This window comes from Malurus melanocephalus, unplaced genomic scaffold (assembly GCF_030028575.1).
Source record: "Malurus melanocephalus ecotype Western Australia unplaced genomic scaffold, MMel_1.1 scaffold_57, whole genome shotgun sequence".
In the NCBI taxonomy this organism is placed as follows: Eukaryota; Metazoa; Chordata; class Aves; order Passeriformes; family Maluridae; genus Malurus; species Malurus melanocephalus.
Window position 1 is genome coordinate 916,654 of NW_026623289.1, and position 15,514 is coordinate 932,167.

Consider the following 15,514-nt stretch of genomic DNA (forward strand, 5'->3'; position numbering starts at 1 on the left):
AATAAAGAATGGATGYTGTTGTGAACAAATGATGGCATCTGAGAATAATTAAAAAACAGAAAATATTTCAATCCCAAGAAAGTCACTTGGAGAGAAGTTTGTCAAGGGATTGCCTGGTTCATTGTATCAACACTTAGACTACTGATGAGGCAAGAGTTAAGATAATAGTTYKGAGCCCCAYAGGAAGAAGAGTCTGTACATGATTTTATTCCTGATCATAACAATTTTCACAAATATTACTTTGCTATGTACATCATCACCTTTATGTATTTACATAATACATGACAAAGACACCAAAAATATGTMAAATTTGATGCTGGATTTTTGATGTTAGATCTCATTTATTTTATTCTGTATTCATTTTATTCAATCTAAAGCACGTTCATTTCTATGTAATATTGATTATTTAATAATGAGACAGCATAGTTGTAATTTTTGTGACCATAGTGAAGACGTGCACTACTCTTCACATTAATCAGGCATTTTTATGGTTTAGTTTTGTTTTTACCTGGAGTGGGTATCGCATTTTCTCAGACTACATGCCAGTTCCATTGTTTTAGTGTGATCTAACATGCAGTATACCTTGGGAATGTTTTAATACTGGCAGGCTTAGCAAGTAGTCCTTGCAGCTTTTCTCCATGATAAGAAATAGCTGTGGGAAGGTTGAGTAGTATAAAGAGGAAAAAGAACAAACTATCTGCACTTCAAAGATTCCCTTCAGATGCAGCAGATAGAAAATCCACACAGATTACTGCAGAAGCTGTAGGTGAAATTAAAAGTTGCTCTCTCCAATATATGCATTTGCCTGAAGTATTCCCTACGTTTACATATTCTGGGGCAGAGACATCTGTAAAGATACATATTGCCTTCTTTCTTTAGTCTGAAAGTGTTGGGACTTTAAACTTGGGATCTGTTAATACTGAGATCCCATTTGCAGTCCAAAGAATTATGTGTCCAGCATGTTGCAATCTTGATTCTATTCCGGTCAGGATGTGGGAAAGATGCTATTAGAAACAAAACAATCAATTCACTCAGGCAGTCCCACAAACATGCTTTATGGCAACTGCCTCCTACTCATTTCGAGTGAGGGTTTATAGTGACACATTGGTGAAGATTGGTACACAACTGCAGGCAGATGCCCATGACTGATTCAATTGTTTGCACTGACACTCAAAATTGCTGTAATTGCAACAGAAGTGATAAAAGTCATTGCAAAAAACAAAGTGAAATCAACATTGTTTCTCAGAGATTTTATTAGCGGAAACCCAGAAATGCACAATCACTGCTTTTTCTTGGTATGAATTCACCACAGCATTTCCATTTGCTATGCCTGCAATACTRTCTTCAGTGATTTAACGTGAGAACATTCAAAAGGCCTGTTTAAAAACAGAACTTGTAACAGCAACAGCCATGCATTCTGCACTCACTTGTTAGAAAGAATTTCTTTCCAAAAAGGCAATTAAAATATAAAGGCAGCAAATGATTTTTAGACAATGTGATTCTAAATAAAATATCTTTCTAAGCTGTAGCTTTCCTGTATGCCCCAAGCAAGGCCACCATTGTTCATTTCTTCTCTTCCTCCCATAATGGCTTAACACCATGAATGTTTCACGCTGGTATTCCTGATGAGGAGTGACCATCTTCTACAGCCCCTGGCAAAAGATAAAATGGATGTTTAGAACTAGGCCATACCCAAACCCTTCCTGAGAACAGAGTACCTGCAGCCTGCCAAGCCAGTTCTCACGCGGTGATGAAGACTTCCTTCAGACCGCCTACACTACTGGTGGCTCAGTCCAAAGGAACTATGAGGTGATCCATGGAAGAGTTAAGGATTTAACACATTCACTCCTCACTTGCAAGAGAAAAGTGATTTTTGCAGACCTATTTCAATGAAAATGGAAATCCCTTTGCAGCATAACTCATATTCTAAAGGTATTGTAGCATTGCCATCCTGATCGCTGGAAAACTTCCATTTAAATGCTTAAGATTGTAATTGTATCTAATCCTTCTATATCAGGTAAAGCCAAAGAAAAATCCTTAAAGGAATGCAAAAAATCTGCCTGATTGTGTCCTTCATTCATTTAAAACAGTAGAGAGTGAATCAAAAATTCCAATTGCAGTCCCCAATAACATCTTTCAAATGGGACACACAAGTGGCTAGATAACCATCGATGCAACAAAACCTTAAACTGCATTTTGTGCTAATTTTAATAAATAAAAGAGATCATCTCCTCCCAGTATTTAAATTGGGATTGGACTTGCCAATGTATTGTAGAAATCTAAATCAACAATGTATTGCATCAGAAAAGAGCTCTGAGAAATGAAAGGYGAGTATTTTAAATGCTTCGAGTTACAGCACAGCACTGGAGAAGGTCAAATRCCCAAACAAGTTCCATATAGAGAGACTTGTCAGATCTGATGCTCTGAACATGAGGCACATGCACGCCTCACACATGTGGCCTGGGAAACACCCCTTGGAATGATGGCAGAACAGACGGGATTCATGTCAGGGACAGCCAGGAAGCTGCATCTGCGGCCTGAGGAAAAGGGAGGCCATGGCACTGTCCTGTCCTGTGCCCAGAGCAGGAGCAGCACGCCCTGGGCAGAGCTCTCTGTGACAGAGCCTTCTGCAGTCCACATATGGAGTGCACATAACTCTGGTCTGTGATGAATCTGGCACACGTTTCCCATGGTGGCTGACTATGTTACACCAGGAGATTGCAGATGCAGGGTGCTCCATTAAAAGCCAGGAGAGGGCAGGTGGAAWTGCTTCAGGTGGCACAGTGGCCCCTCCTGACTGGCTTTGGTGGTTGTGAGGGAACACTCCTGTCCTGGGGGCATGGCACCTTGAGAGCCCAGCATGGCCAACCGTGTGTGATAAAGGCATCTCCTCTCCAATACAGGCAAGACAGAGGAGCAATTATTGCAACAGGCTGATGGAACGTCACATTGTTGCCCTCAGCAGTTTTATTTTAATAGCTTTTACACTGCCCACCAAGTTCAGAATGACACAGTGGAATGCACAAAAAAGCATTTCCAGGTTCARGCAGAAAGAGTAATAAACACTAACCCCACTCTACAAAGAAGGATTAAAGAACTCAGAGTCAAATCAGAGACCAACACAGGGGCTGCAGATGAATCCAAATGTCCCAGGGTGAACTAGGACTTAAACACAAGATCTCTCTTCATATTTGCGCTGATCCATATGTTTCAAAACTCCAGCTATTAAGAATGAGATCTTACCTTTTAACTGCTTTTGTCTAAGGAAGTCAAGAACCTCCTTCTGTCCTGTGGCCTCTGCCTGCAAGCAGAAACATAAATAAGTCCTGCCATTCTCTGCAMCAGGACATGCAAATAGTCACTTGTGAGAATTAAGACTATGTTACCACAAAATAATTAAAATCCAATTTACATTTTAATTCCTCTGATATAGATGAGAAAATTGTCGCTCCAACTATTTATTACTTTATAACAGCACCAGATTTGAGTTTGTAACAAATTGATAGTCCACAATGCAACATCTATTTTTCCCAGAATAATATTATCCATGAGTATGTGTTATTAGTCACTCAACTGGCACACCAAAGGAGCACAGCTGTGTGGACACTTACTACTTGTAGGGGACTCCTGCCATCATAACCAGTTTGCTGCAGGTCTACACCAGCCAGGTACCAGGCATCCAGCCCATCCATATCACCTTTAGCTGTAAGACTTGAAAAAGAATAATTAAKATTGGTTCTTATCATTATTTTCAGTGAGCTCCTGGGTCCTGTCAATGAGCTCAGCATGCAAAGGCTGAACCAGCCTCAGCATGGYTGCCAGCGTAGAGAGTTAAGAAGCACTGTTACAACAGCTTTGAATAGCTGAGCAAGCAACACAGCTTGATGAATCAGTTCCTTAAATTAATAGGGCTGTGCTATAAGTACTTACAACAGGCCAGTTTCACATAGTGGGTGTGACTATGACCAAAGGGGAAAAAAAAGTCATGCAGTTTCATATTTCACAACACAATATTTATCTCATGAAATGAGTTGGGGGGAGGGCAATGGCTAAATCAAGATTCGGCTGAGTGAGAGCACAAGCAGATGTACCAGCAATCCACAGGACTTATTTAAACCCACTAAGAAACCYCCATCACAAGCTGCCCAACTGCGGTTGCTATCAGTAGTAAGTACATTTATGTGATATCATTTAGACAGTAACACAGCTATATTTGAGTTTCACAAAACAATTTGTAGGATTTAAATGGGCAGCAAGCAAAAAAGAAAAAAGCTCTTCAAAGATGACCTCTGTTTGCCACATGTAGCAAGCAAGAGAAAGGATCAGAATGAATCCTACACAAATAACTRAGTTAAAGTTGTCAGAGGAATGCACACCTCTGCTGGTAGTCCCATCTGTAATACTTAAGGTTCATTTTTAACTCTCATTTTGGTAAAAGGGYGAAGAGCCTGAACATATGCAAAATCATGCCAGTCTGTACCAAGTCTGATGGAAAGGTTGGGAGGACAACCTTCAGTTCTCTCAGGATACCAGCATTTGTGAGGCTTCAGACCTGAGCTTGCAGTGAGCTAACAGATTGTTTCAGCAGAACCCTGCTGATAATCATCAAGTGAGGTTTGTGAATCTCATTAAGAGAGGGGAACCCTCCCCAACATTATTAAGTTCAGAGTTTGCTGCCTTAACCAGAGCTTGCTGTGGGTCACAGGCTGTGCTGGCAGCAGGGATGGAGATGGTGACGAGCTCCTGAGTGTGATGACCAAGCCAGGCAGACCTGGTAAAGAGTGGAGAAGGCTCAAAGATGCAAGGGCCAGTCAGGTAAACTCATGGAAGAAACCATGAAAGCAGGGCCGCAACATTCACTTCTCTGCTAGGYTGAAATCACTTCTGTTGTTGATTAAATCGCTTAAGTACCTGAAAATATGTTTTCAGGGAGTGGAAGCCTCTAATTGCAGCAGTCCCAGAGGCTGGGCACGGAAAGGGAAAGCAAATGGTCTCTGTGTTCCTCCATGCAGCCCCCAGGTGACCCACAACTGAGGCCTTTGGAGGACAGGGGAGTAGTAGTGGAGTGCTAAGAGGCTTAACAGTGCTTCATTCTGGCATCACGAAGGAAAGGATCAATAAATCATTAATGAAAACTGCCATCACAAAAAAAAAGGCCCCTCAGAAGCAATAAGGAAACAGCAAAGAGGAAGGCAAAGGAAGTCCAGCAGGAAGCTCAGAGGGAGGCTGGTAAGGAAACTGTAGGAAAGAAGTGAGCATTAGTAAAGAAAAAATGTAAGCATTAGCAAAGCAAAAAATTGCTTAGCAGGCACTTGTGGAACACATGAATTATCTTTACTTACAAGGGCTCRTCTCTTGCTGTTAACACTATAAAAGGTCACAGGTTAAGGAGCAAACAAAAAGGCTACCTAGAGAGTTATGAGCATCACCAACACTGGACRGAAAGAACTGTATTTGCCAAACACGTTCAGCCATGTGCACAGCCACTTTGGTCAAAGACTTTCAGAAATCTTACCAACCTGCATACCCAGGGCAACTCAGCTACATCTCTGTAAGCAACAAACAAGGACTGCTGCCTTTACTTGAAAATTAACTGCCTAATAGCACCTATTCAGAAGAGCAATTTAACCCTCACTACAGAGGTCAAAACTGTGGTTTCCTTCCGTGACATTACAGCAAACCAAATACACAGAMGTATTTTCAATTTTGCAGCAGCCATTTAGTGATCAATTTTATTCTATGGGCACAGTGACCCAGAGAACAAAAGGTTATGCAGCTTGTGAGAAAATTTAGATACCACTCTAAACAGAAGATACCTACTATTTACTAAATTGATTATCATCAAGAACACCACAAAACATTTTCTCCAATTCCAGATTTCCACAGTGAAGCTGTACACATCTGTATTTCCTTTACACACAGTATGTGTACTTCATATACTCTCAATTGAGGATCTCTCAATTTACACTACAGAGACCATGGCTGTATATTTGTCTCAAAGATATTTATGCCAGCAATTTCAAATACAAGTGCAACCTCTAAGCAGGGAGTCCATCACTTTTATATCATGGAATGGAATAAAGATAGTTTTAATATACACTTACCAGGATGTTTAAAATCTGCTTTGTTGATAAAAAACTACTAAACACACTTTACTAAACTGTGATACTTTTGACAGCAGATTATCCCAGGAATCCTGCCTATCAGTACTCTTGCATCAGAAAAAATTATGATATATCCAGTTCACAGTTTCAGCAGGGCTAATGTAGGCATGATCATGATAGAGCTAAGATATCAAGAATTGTGATAGTGCAATTATGCTGTCTATGCCTCCTATCACACCAACATCAAGCTGCAGTTTAAGGGGTGSTGTTACTGTCAGGGGATCAGGAGTGAAGCAAAAAGTGAAATTACACCTTGGGGTTTCCTCCTGTCTCCTCATAGACAAGGATTTCATCCTTCCCAGGGACACAAAGCTGTGCTTTATCAGCAATTCTCCTTTTTCAGATTCTGTATAAAGTGATCAGRAAAGACGTTCTTTTTTTCAGGTGTGTTATCACCCTGGCAGCAGAGAAAAAAATATTTTTCTTCTTTGTTAAGATGAAGATCCTCAAAAAAAATAGCACAAGGCATGGTGGTTTGTTCTGTCCTGAACACATTTGGGAATGCTGCTCTTACCTTCTTGAGACAGACAGASTTCTTTGAAAGACAGCTGGCAGTAGAAGCTTGGTCTTAATTCATGCAGAGGCATATTTATCCTTCCTTTCTCAGCCTTACCCCTTAAATTTATGTTAAATTGAAGAGATATCTTATTCTGAAAGGTGCTGATTTTGAAAGGCTGTGCCCTTCTGTATCATATACCATATCATTTTATGAAATCTAAGAATATTAAAGAGAAAGCTGTTTTGGCTTTATGCCTCTGTTTAATTTTGTGAARTTCAGACTTGAAGTACCTCAATTCTATACAAGTTTTTTTCCTTTAAAAAAACAAACACAAATCAACTGTTTACTGACTCCACAAATTTTCAGAATAAGTGTGAGTGTCCCAATTTTTCTCATCATGGTTTGGTTTCTCAGACAGATGACAATRCTTCTGCAATATGAGAAGATACTCTGACATTTTAAACAGATTATTAACATTGAGATCTCATTTCGAAACAAAGTCACAAACCAGATACCAAACATCAACAAAGTGCTTCTAAAACCAGACCAACACCTCTCACTTAAAAAAAAGACACCAGCAAATGAAACCATGAAAGATTTAATAACTACATGCATCTCCACTTCCTACACAAGAGTTCCCACTGATGCTGTCCAACTCTCAGTTCTGGCTGGTACTCCTTTCCCACTCAAACATCACCAATGCCAAAGGAACACTTTTTTAAAACTTTTATCTCCACAATCTTCCGACTGAACTATTCTATTCTACTCTAAAATCATGAGACTAAACAGAAAGAGGCTGAAGAGACAATATTAGAACACAAAAATCACTATTAATGATCTTTTGTAACAGTCTGTTCAAGGATTGGTAGGTAACAAATGGGGAAAACATGACAATTTAATTCAGAGAGAACTGCATGAGGAGAAAATGTTAAGTTAGCTAAGTGCAGGAACACAGAGCTCATCSGAAAGCAAGCAGCTTTATCCTTCTAAACCCCAAGAACTTGACATACTGCCTTGGTGACAAATTCAGACTGGTACAAATTGCAGCTTAAGGCACATTACAAGATAGAAGAAATGTAGGAAAATAGTTCAAATTAGACAGAGGGAGATGTTATGATCAGCTGGTTCTATAAGCAGCCTGACCATGTGGACATGTTGCCTGCCATGAAGGTGCCAGCGCCTGCAAAGAGAGGCCTTAAAATAAGGAGTTRAAGAGAGAGGACAGAGAAGTGAGCCAGAGCATGATGGAAAAATGAGTATATCAGTAAGGTCATCTGAGGACAATGCAGAAGTATCAGAGACACTTTGGCAAGAGGGTAAACACCAGCACCTAAGATGTAACAGCTTCTAGGTATCTGATTAATGCCTGATTAATGCTCTGTGGGGAAAAGTCCACTTTGGTAGAAATGACGATGCCAGGCCCTCTAAAACAGAAAGAGCAAAGGAAGTGCTTCAGCTCTGCAGGAGCAGTGTGGGAACAGCCACTTTAGCACTGTCTCAAAGCCTGACCACTGCCTGGCTCTGCTCCTTGTACAGGCCATATAGATTGAGGTGCTCAAAGATCCCAAAAAAGGGTAACAAACTCCATGAAAACCACTTTTTGTTATTTTATTTGAGGAACTCTTTTTCTCTTTCTGATTTTTTTTTTTTTTTGGACATATAAACTGCCAGGTCAGGTAACCAAACTGGTTCTGCATGTGCCACCAGGACTAAGCAAGGGGCCAATTTATTTGCAGAGGAATGTCATTCCCTAAACCATTCCTCTTGCCTTTTACCAGAGGGAAACTGCACAAACCAAGGGTTCAGTTCTGTCCTATCACTTGCAGTGCCCTGGGAGGTGCATATTTTGACTCCATGGTAAAAGYCTTATTACCCAGTCTCCTCTGAGCATGTTATGACAATGGAAACACTCCAGCTAGTTTCCTAATTCCAGAATTAATCAAAGGACCGAGTCCAGTTTCTAAACAGAACAAACAGAAGCTTTACCTTGACCTTGTTTTGTAGGCATTATACAGCACTGGCTGGTCCCTGCAAGTCTCATAGCTTGCTGCCAAGTTCTAATATAAAGGCCAGTACTCTGRGGTTTTTTGTTTGTTTTTYCAAAACAAAGAGAGGAGAGGAAGTAAAAACTACAAGTAATTTTCAGAAATACATGGAACCTTCTCACAATTTTCAGAGTAATTTGTGATTCAGGAGCAGTACTGGAAAAAATTAAATCTAACATCTATTTGAAAGTAACCATATGGAAAACCAGCTCTAAGAGAATTATATCCTCTTAAAATTAAATATAGAAATGGTGAGCAACTGTTCACAAGTTTGGGCATTAAACCTATTTGCCTATTTGATTTAGTAATTAAGAACAATACTACATACTTGCTAGAGAAGAAGCCATTCCAATATAAGTGAAAAATGGACTTTAAGACAATAAAAATTATGCATTTTGGGCAGCTTTAGTTTTAAAGGGAGAGGTTACAAAACCACACTTTGAACAGTGTCTTCTCACCTTTCCTCAAGAAAAAGTCTTTGGAAAAATATTTATTTGCAGCTCACTTATCCCCACAATCCTCGCTACTTTGGAACTCTCTTGAGTTACTGATGCTTTGAAACAGAGTTGATTCTTAATTTCATCACTTCWCTTGTTGCTTTATTATTCATCTAGCACAGAAAGAGTCACCTCATGTGCCAGGGACCCAACCATTTATTGAAAATTCCCAATTTTTGAGTCTCCTCTGAAAAACCATCCCATTCCACACCTATTTTAGGGCCACCTCACCATATATCACATTTACCTGCAGAGTATKGTTCCAACATCCTCCGAGTCATTGCTTGAAAGGTGCGCTCCTGTTTCTCGTAACAAGTTAATCACTTGTATGTGCCTTTATGAGAGGAATAGAAAAAAATGAGAAAGTGGCTTGACCCGGAGGAGCGTTTTTCCCCCTGAATCCAGCACTGTCATATGCACAACAGTCAGTRAAAGCTCTTACATTGTCACAGAACCAATGAATCTTTTCCAAGGTGACAGATGCAGTAAACAGAGCATCCCACCCTCCCAAAAACTCATTCACACACGAAGCTCAAGGAAGTGTTAAGTTCAGTTCTAAAAAGGAAAGGGATGCATACCCTTCTCTTCCAAAAATTCTTAATCTTTACCTTGTTGCTAGTTTAATTTAACACTAGAAATATTAGTAACTGAAATACATGCAAACAGGCAGAATATTACATAGCATCATTCCTGTATTTTAAAGAATACAATACCCATATATATCAGTCTTAAATAAAACATTGTGTCTTGCAGATAAGCAATCAATTTTTATGTTAATGGAGAAGCTAATCAGTTTTTCTACAGCTTCAAAATGACAGCAAATATTCTTATGACCCTCTGTCAAAAGCACACTTTTCCTAACTTCCTCCTCCCAACTCCTTTATTATTTATTTCTACCTGGATACTTCAGGAGGCCTTCTTTGTCCTTTCCTTTGAGATAAAGGGACAAATGGCACTACCAGCCAACATCTACACCTTCGTTGGATGCTCGACAAGCTCTATGGAAAAAGCTGCTATCTAAAGGAACTGCTGTGGGTARAAAATACCATGGCAAGAAAAAATCTGCAAAATAGTAACTAACCTAGTGAAAGGTTTAGAGCTAGGTTTGAAAAGGAGATGACAGAGTGCTCCTCTGCTAAGTAACTGATCTAGTTTACAAACAAAAACACTTTTTTTTTCCTCCAGGAAGAGCATGATGACCCAGTAGATCAGGAATAATTTCACAGTTCCTATTTTAGGTACGTTGCTATACTATAACACTTCAAAATAAAGAGGTAGGATTGTCATTTAATAGGGAATTTCTTAGCTTTTCCAATCCATTACCTAAAAGCTCATCTGTAGTAATTAAAAATAAAAAAAATAAGCTTATACACACTTTCTGCTTAATCACTTGTGGCAGCCATGGGCCTTTTAATTTTTGAATTGGACTAAACTACTTATCTAATCCCTCTGCCTCTTTTTAGGAAATCCCATCTTCAATCAGGAGTCACTTTACAGTTATCCATATAAAGCCTATGTAAGTTAGTATGTTTCATATAAGATCTTTCATTTATAAACTAACCAAAGAATTGTACATGTGCTATAGGAATCATTTTTCTTTTCTAAACACAGGTTATTGACCCTAGGAGACAGATTTTATTTTTAAATTGTRTTTTGTTTCARCTGACAGGCAAATGAAAATCTTTCYCTTTGCTTCRTTGCAAAGCATTGCTGGAACAGYACATGCCTTAAGTTTGTTCAGTTATCTAAAATATTTTCTTAGGTGGGTCCCTTACGATGTGGCTTGTCATCCACAAGCATCTCCTTGAGCTAGCAAATAATGGCATTGTCTCCTACTTTTCAATCAGTGGTGAAGAATGAATTCTACATGTGTGAAGTTTTTAGTTCTTACTCTTAAGTAAAACAGTAATTAGCTGAAATGAAATCTGACCTGAAATAGATGAAAGTAGAACATATCTGTTCACTCAGGCTTTCCTTGGGTATTGAACAGAACATGGGGAGTGTCTGTTTACTCTCCAAGAACTGCCCTGGAGTATTCCTCATTTCCCACCTTTTATGGGAAATCACAGCATGAAATGAGCACTTTTTAAAATAAAAGCTTTGCTACGGGACAGCACTGAAAAGGCTGAAAAGTGTGCAATGTTGTGTGGTATCTTCTCTCAGTGTGCTCCCACTATGATGTCTGCAGCTCAGGATACCAGGCTTTCAAGCTGGTCCAAAGGCCAGGTTTTCTCTTCCTGTTGGAACTATTTATTCCTTACCTGTAGGGAAGAGTCCCTCCAGAAAGCACTTCACATCCCACTCACACCACACAGCCATTACTGCTCTAAGTGGGACTCTATAATCTTTGGTACAGGCAGATTTGGGATCATTTACCCCACTTGCCTAATACAGAATTTAAAGGGGGGGAGGGGGAAGTAGCTTGAAATAAATTTAGAAGCATTGAGAGTGTTTACAATAAATGCTTACAATAAAGCATTTCTAAACAGAAGTACAATGTCCTGATGAGTCATTCAAAATCACATTTCTTGGTATAATGTGAAGAAGTGCTGYGCACAACTGCTTGTTAAAGACAGGGTAAGGGAGAGGAAAAGTAGGGACAAGTAATAATGCAAAGTTTAAAAGTGTCAGATTTAGTACTGTGGCTATGAAGTGCAGATCCTTCCAAGAAACCAAACAGACCACCTCTGACATTCCCACCACTCAACATGGAAACTATGCGGGAGGCAAGTTGCGCTGCAGCTTGTTCCTACTTGCACCCAAACGCTATCTACATTCTGAACAAACTTAAGCCCTCTCCAGAGCACCACTTCTGCTGTCTTGTACCTACCACAAGGGCATTTTTCACATCTCAAGAGGCTGGCTGTGAATTTTCTGATACTGTTATGTCTTAGGCACATGAGAGGTATTTGTCTTCAGAAATTGTTTCTTTAAGTGCTGCTCTCCTGTGGCTTTACAAAAGCCTCACAAGGGTCACAGTTGAGCTGATCTGAAGTTCAGATGTCATGAGCCACAAACTTCTTGGGAACAGTTCAAATGCAATTCCTGTTCTAAGGTGACAGCACAAAACCAAGAGCAGAGAACTCCTGGACAGTCCAAGCTCAAGGTGTACAGGGATGTCAGCCTGGGGTGCACAGCTGCAGGTCCAGTCTAGTCCCATCTGTGAGCTGTTCCTGACCCTCCCTTTTCTTAGTGTGCTCTGTCTCGGTCAGACATAGACTGCAGAAGCAATGCTATTCTGCATATGTTAKTTGAGTTAGCCTTTTGATAGTATCAGTTATTTATCCCTCTCTGAAGGAAAAAACAAACAGAAAAATGGTGTTTCTAATGTCTCCTACCTGCTAGTTTCCATTGTTGATAACACTGGACATTAAAACTCAAGTGTATACTAATAATTTAATGYATTAATAGCAGAGTATCTGATTTGGTGCAGTCTTCAACGTTCAGCACTAGGAGTGCAGTTTGAGTTCTAGGTAAAGAGATACACACTCTTGTAGTCCATGAGAGCTCTGGATTCACAGGAATCCAGGTTCTGTACAGTATGTATCATCTCAGGCCTTCACCTGGCAGACACTTATTAAAGGTGAATCGACTTCAAAAGGGATGAATCATACATGTGAAATTAACACACATGTAAGAGTTTGCAGGGCTGGGGCCTTAGGGTGCACACCTTCCACCAACTCTCTTTAAAGAAATGCAGGTGTAATGTATATCCAAACTTGACTGGCTTCATTCTTTTTCATGCTTGCTCCCCTAGCAACCAGAATGGTTATGGCAGGATCAGCTTAGTTTCATTTGTTCRGTTTCCTGCACAGTATCAGTGGGAATTTTATGCTCAAATACTGTCAAGACAAGCTTCAGTGTGCTTCTCGGAGTCAGTGGTGGTTAGTTTTTCTCTCTGCCTTAGATTTCCTGAAGTAATGTAAATGTAACCTTGCAAAATATCAAGTATTTAAATTCATATTTACGTGGGAGGTAATTTTACTGCCTCTAATCTGATGTTCTCRCAGCCCTGTAAGAGCAACTCCCCATTTTCAACCTTTTACCACTGTTCTACAAGTAAATGGAAGTGCTTTTACTACTTAAAATATACACAATTTTTATTCAAGACATTTTCCTGCTTAGAGAGTTTCTGTTATTAAAAAAAYATTATTCTATTGTTTTGAAAATGAATTATCCCTTGAGGGTGCTGTAAGAAATTAAAGGAATGCTACTTATTTTGATATGTCATGCAACTGGCCTAAATTAACAGTGGTCTGGTTTAGCTTCATGCATAAAGTGATTGAGACTACAGGCAAATTGCAGAGTTACAAATGAAAAAGCGGAAATGCAGTAGTTTATTTCTTATTTAGAAAGAAACAAAGAATGAGTCGCTCAAAGTAAAAAAATTAAGAGACTATCATTGACATAAATCAAGTCACTGGTCTATCAGCTGACAGTGCTATGTTTAGAAGCTTTTAAGAAGATACATAACTCCTGATCATCTTTACAAATTATTAAATGGAAGTGAGAAATCAGTCGTCATTAACCAGTTTTGCATGCTGGTTAAAAGGCAAGCCACCGAGAAATGTAACATAAAAGACTGGAAGAAAGCTATTTTTAAGATGAGTGGCTACTGTATTGCACTTAAATGCCAATTACACAAATATTAATTCTCAGAAAGTGGGATTAAGCTGATGCAATGTTCAGTAAAATTGAGAAAGTTACAATATTAAACAGTTTAAAGCACTGACTACTCATTATAATCACTTCCCCCCCACCCCTTCCCTCTCTGCCACTTTCTATCAGGATAATCTCTTTCAGCTTGCAAGTGTTTAATAAATAGAATTTAAATACTTCTGTAGCAGAAATCTTTTTAGTGGGTATCTAATTACACACATATACAGCTGTCTGCTCTTTCACATTCTCCTTTATATGCTTACCAGTGTGAAATGCAGTGTGAATACACAGCAGATCATAAATACACATTTATGAGATTAGTTGTAAGTCAACTCTTCCTCTCATTCCAACAGTAGAAACAAAAAGAGAAACTGAAAATGGTTATGGTGCAGTTTCCTTTTACAATTGCCTGCATCAAAATGGGTGTGCAGTTTTAAAGAGCTTAAGAGTCATAGTAGGAGTCTAATATAGGAGTGGCAATGCTAAGGAATCCAAACAACAAGCTCATGTGAAATTCCTCAGGCGGTAGATGGGTGCGGTAAAAAAAGTAGGTGCCTGATTTGCAGGAACATCTAATAGTATCTAATGCTTTAGCATTTTCTCACATTGGACCAGAGCCACCTCTRTTCAACTCTCAGGTTATTTGTTTGATTTGCTGTTGGGCTTGTTTTTGCTTTAAGACTGGAGAGCTTATATATTCATAAGGCAAAGCAACAGCCAAAAGCCATCGGGGACCATGCAAAAGGAATGGCAATAGCACAGCGCAGCCAYGCAGGACTCCAGGGCACACAGTAACAGAGCCCTGTGAGTTTTCTGCATCTGGTCTTTGAGACAGAAGAAGCCTTCAAGTTATTTCTGCAGCCCATGGAAATCCAGGACTGTCAGACCTCCCAGGGAGGTAACTCCAGCTTGACAGACCAGGTGAACCTGTCAACATTAGAAAGCTGCAGGAATATTTGGAGACATTCATCCACAAAGACCATGAAAATTCAATCCCTCCAAGCTCCTTTACAGAAAAAAAGTCTTTTCTCCTGCCACGATACAGACTGAATATGAGATAAGGAGCTGAAAGTGGATCAAAGAGGAGAGATTATGGTGTGCAGCTTTTAACACGCTGGAAGACCAATGGCTACATGAATCCCCAGGCTATACAAACTAAATGTTAGAAAATTAAATTCTTATTACTGATAACTTTTATAACCTATGCTATGGCCATTCCTTAGGACTACACAACATGGAAGAGACCAGAAATGTGCAGGTCCATGACTACCATTTAAAAACTGCTGACATTCAAAGCAGCAGGAAGAGGAAATCCACAAAGCAGGCAGAGCCATGCAACCATCCCTTTTGAGTGGGTGGAAGGGAAAAATCAAAAAACCAGTCATCCAGCAAGAGACTCAGGAAAGTACTGGTGGAAGGGGAAGATTAAAACATGTCAACCTACCGGTATATTTTGTGCCAATTGAAACAGYCTGGTCTTGATGAGAAAGGCAAAGGCACAAAGAAAACAGACAGCCCATGGTCCTGCACTCTCACTTCTGACAGTCAAAAGGAGTGATCAGTTTGGCTCTGTTTTATAAGGAAGCTTCAGAATAAAGAGTGAAGCCCTGAATTATGGACAAAGTCTTGGCAAGAGGACAGCAATAATTA

At 39.6% G+C, this 15,514-nt stretch overlaps 1 protein-coding gene across 2 annotated transcripts in view; it reads right to left on the minus strand.

The window, feature by feature from the left end:
- Positions 1–202: 202 nt before the first annotated feature.
- ASPG (asparaginase) overlaps positions 203–15,514 on the minus strand; it is a 46,509-nt gene continuing 31,197 nt past the window's right edge. The window contains exons 13-16 of one of the 2 annotated variants that reach the window (XM_057365697.1): positions 9,453–9,539; positions 3,612–3,711; positions 3,244–3,301; positions 203–1,652 (exon numbers count right to left, since the gene is read on the minus strand). In XM_057365697.1, coding sequence (XP_057221680.1) covers positions 1,609–1,652; positions 3,244–3,301; positions 3,612–3,711; positions 9,453–9,539 — 289 coding nt within the window. In that variant the 3' untranslated portion in view covers positions 203–1,608. Of the gene's footprint in view, positions 1,653–3,243; positions 3,302–3,611; positions 3,712–9,452; positions 9,540–15,385; positions 15,450–15,514 lie in introns of those variants that run through there. The other variant, XM_057365699.1, reaches the window with a different exon arrangement.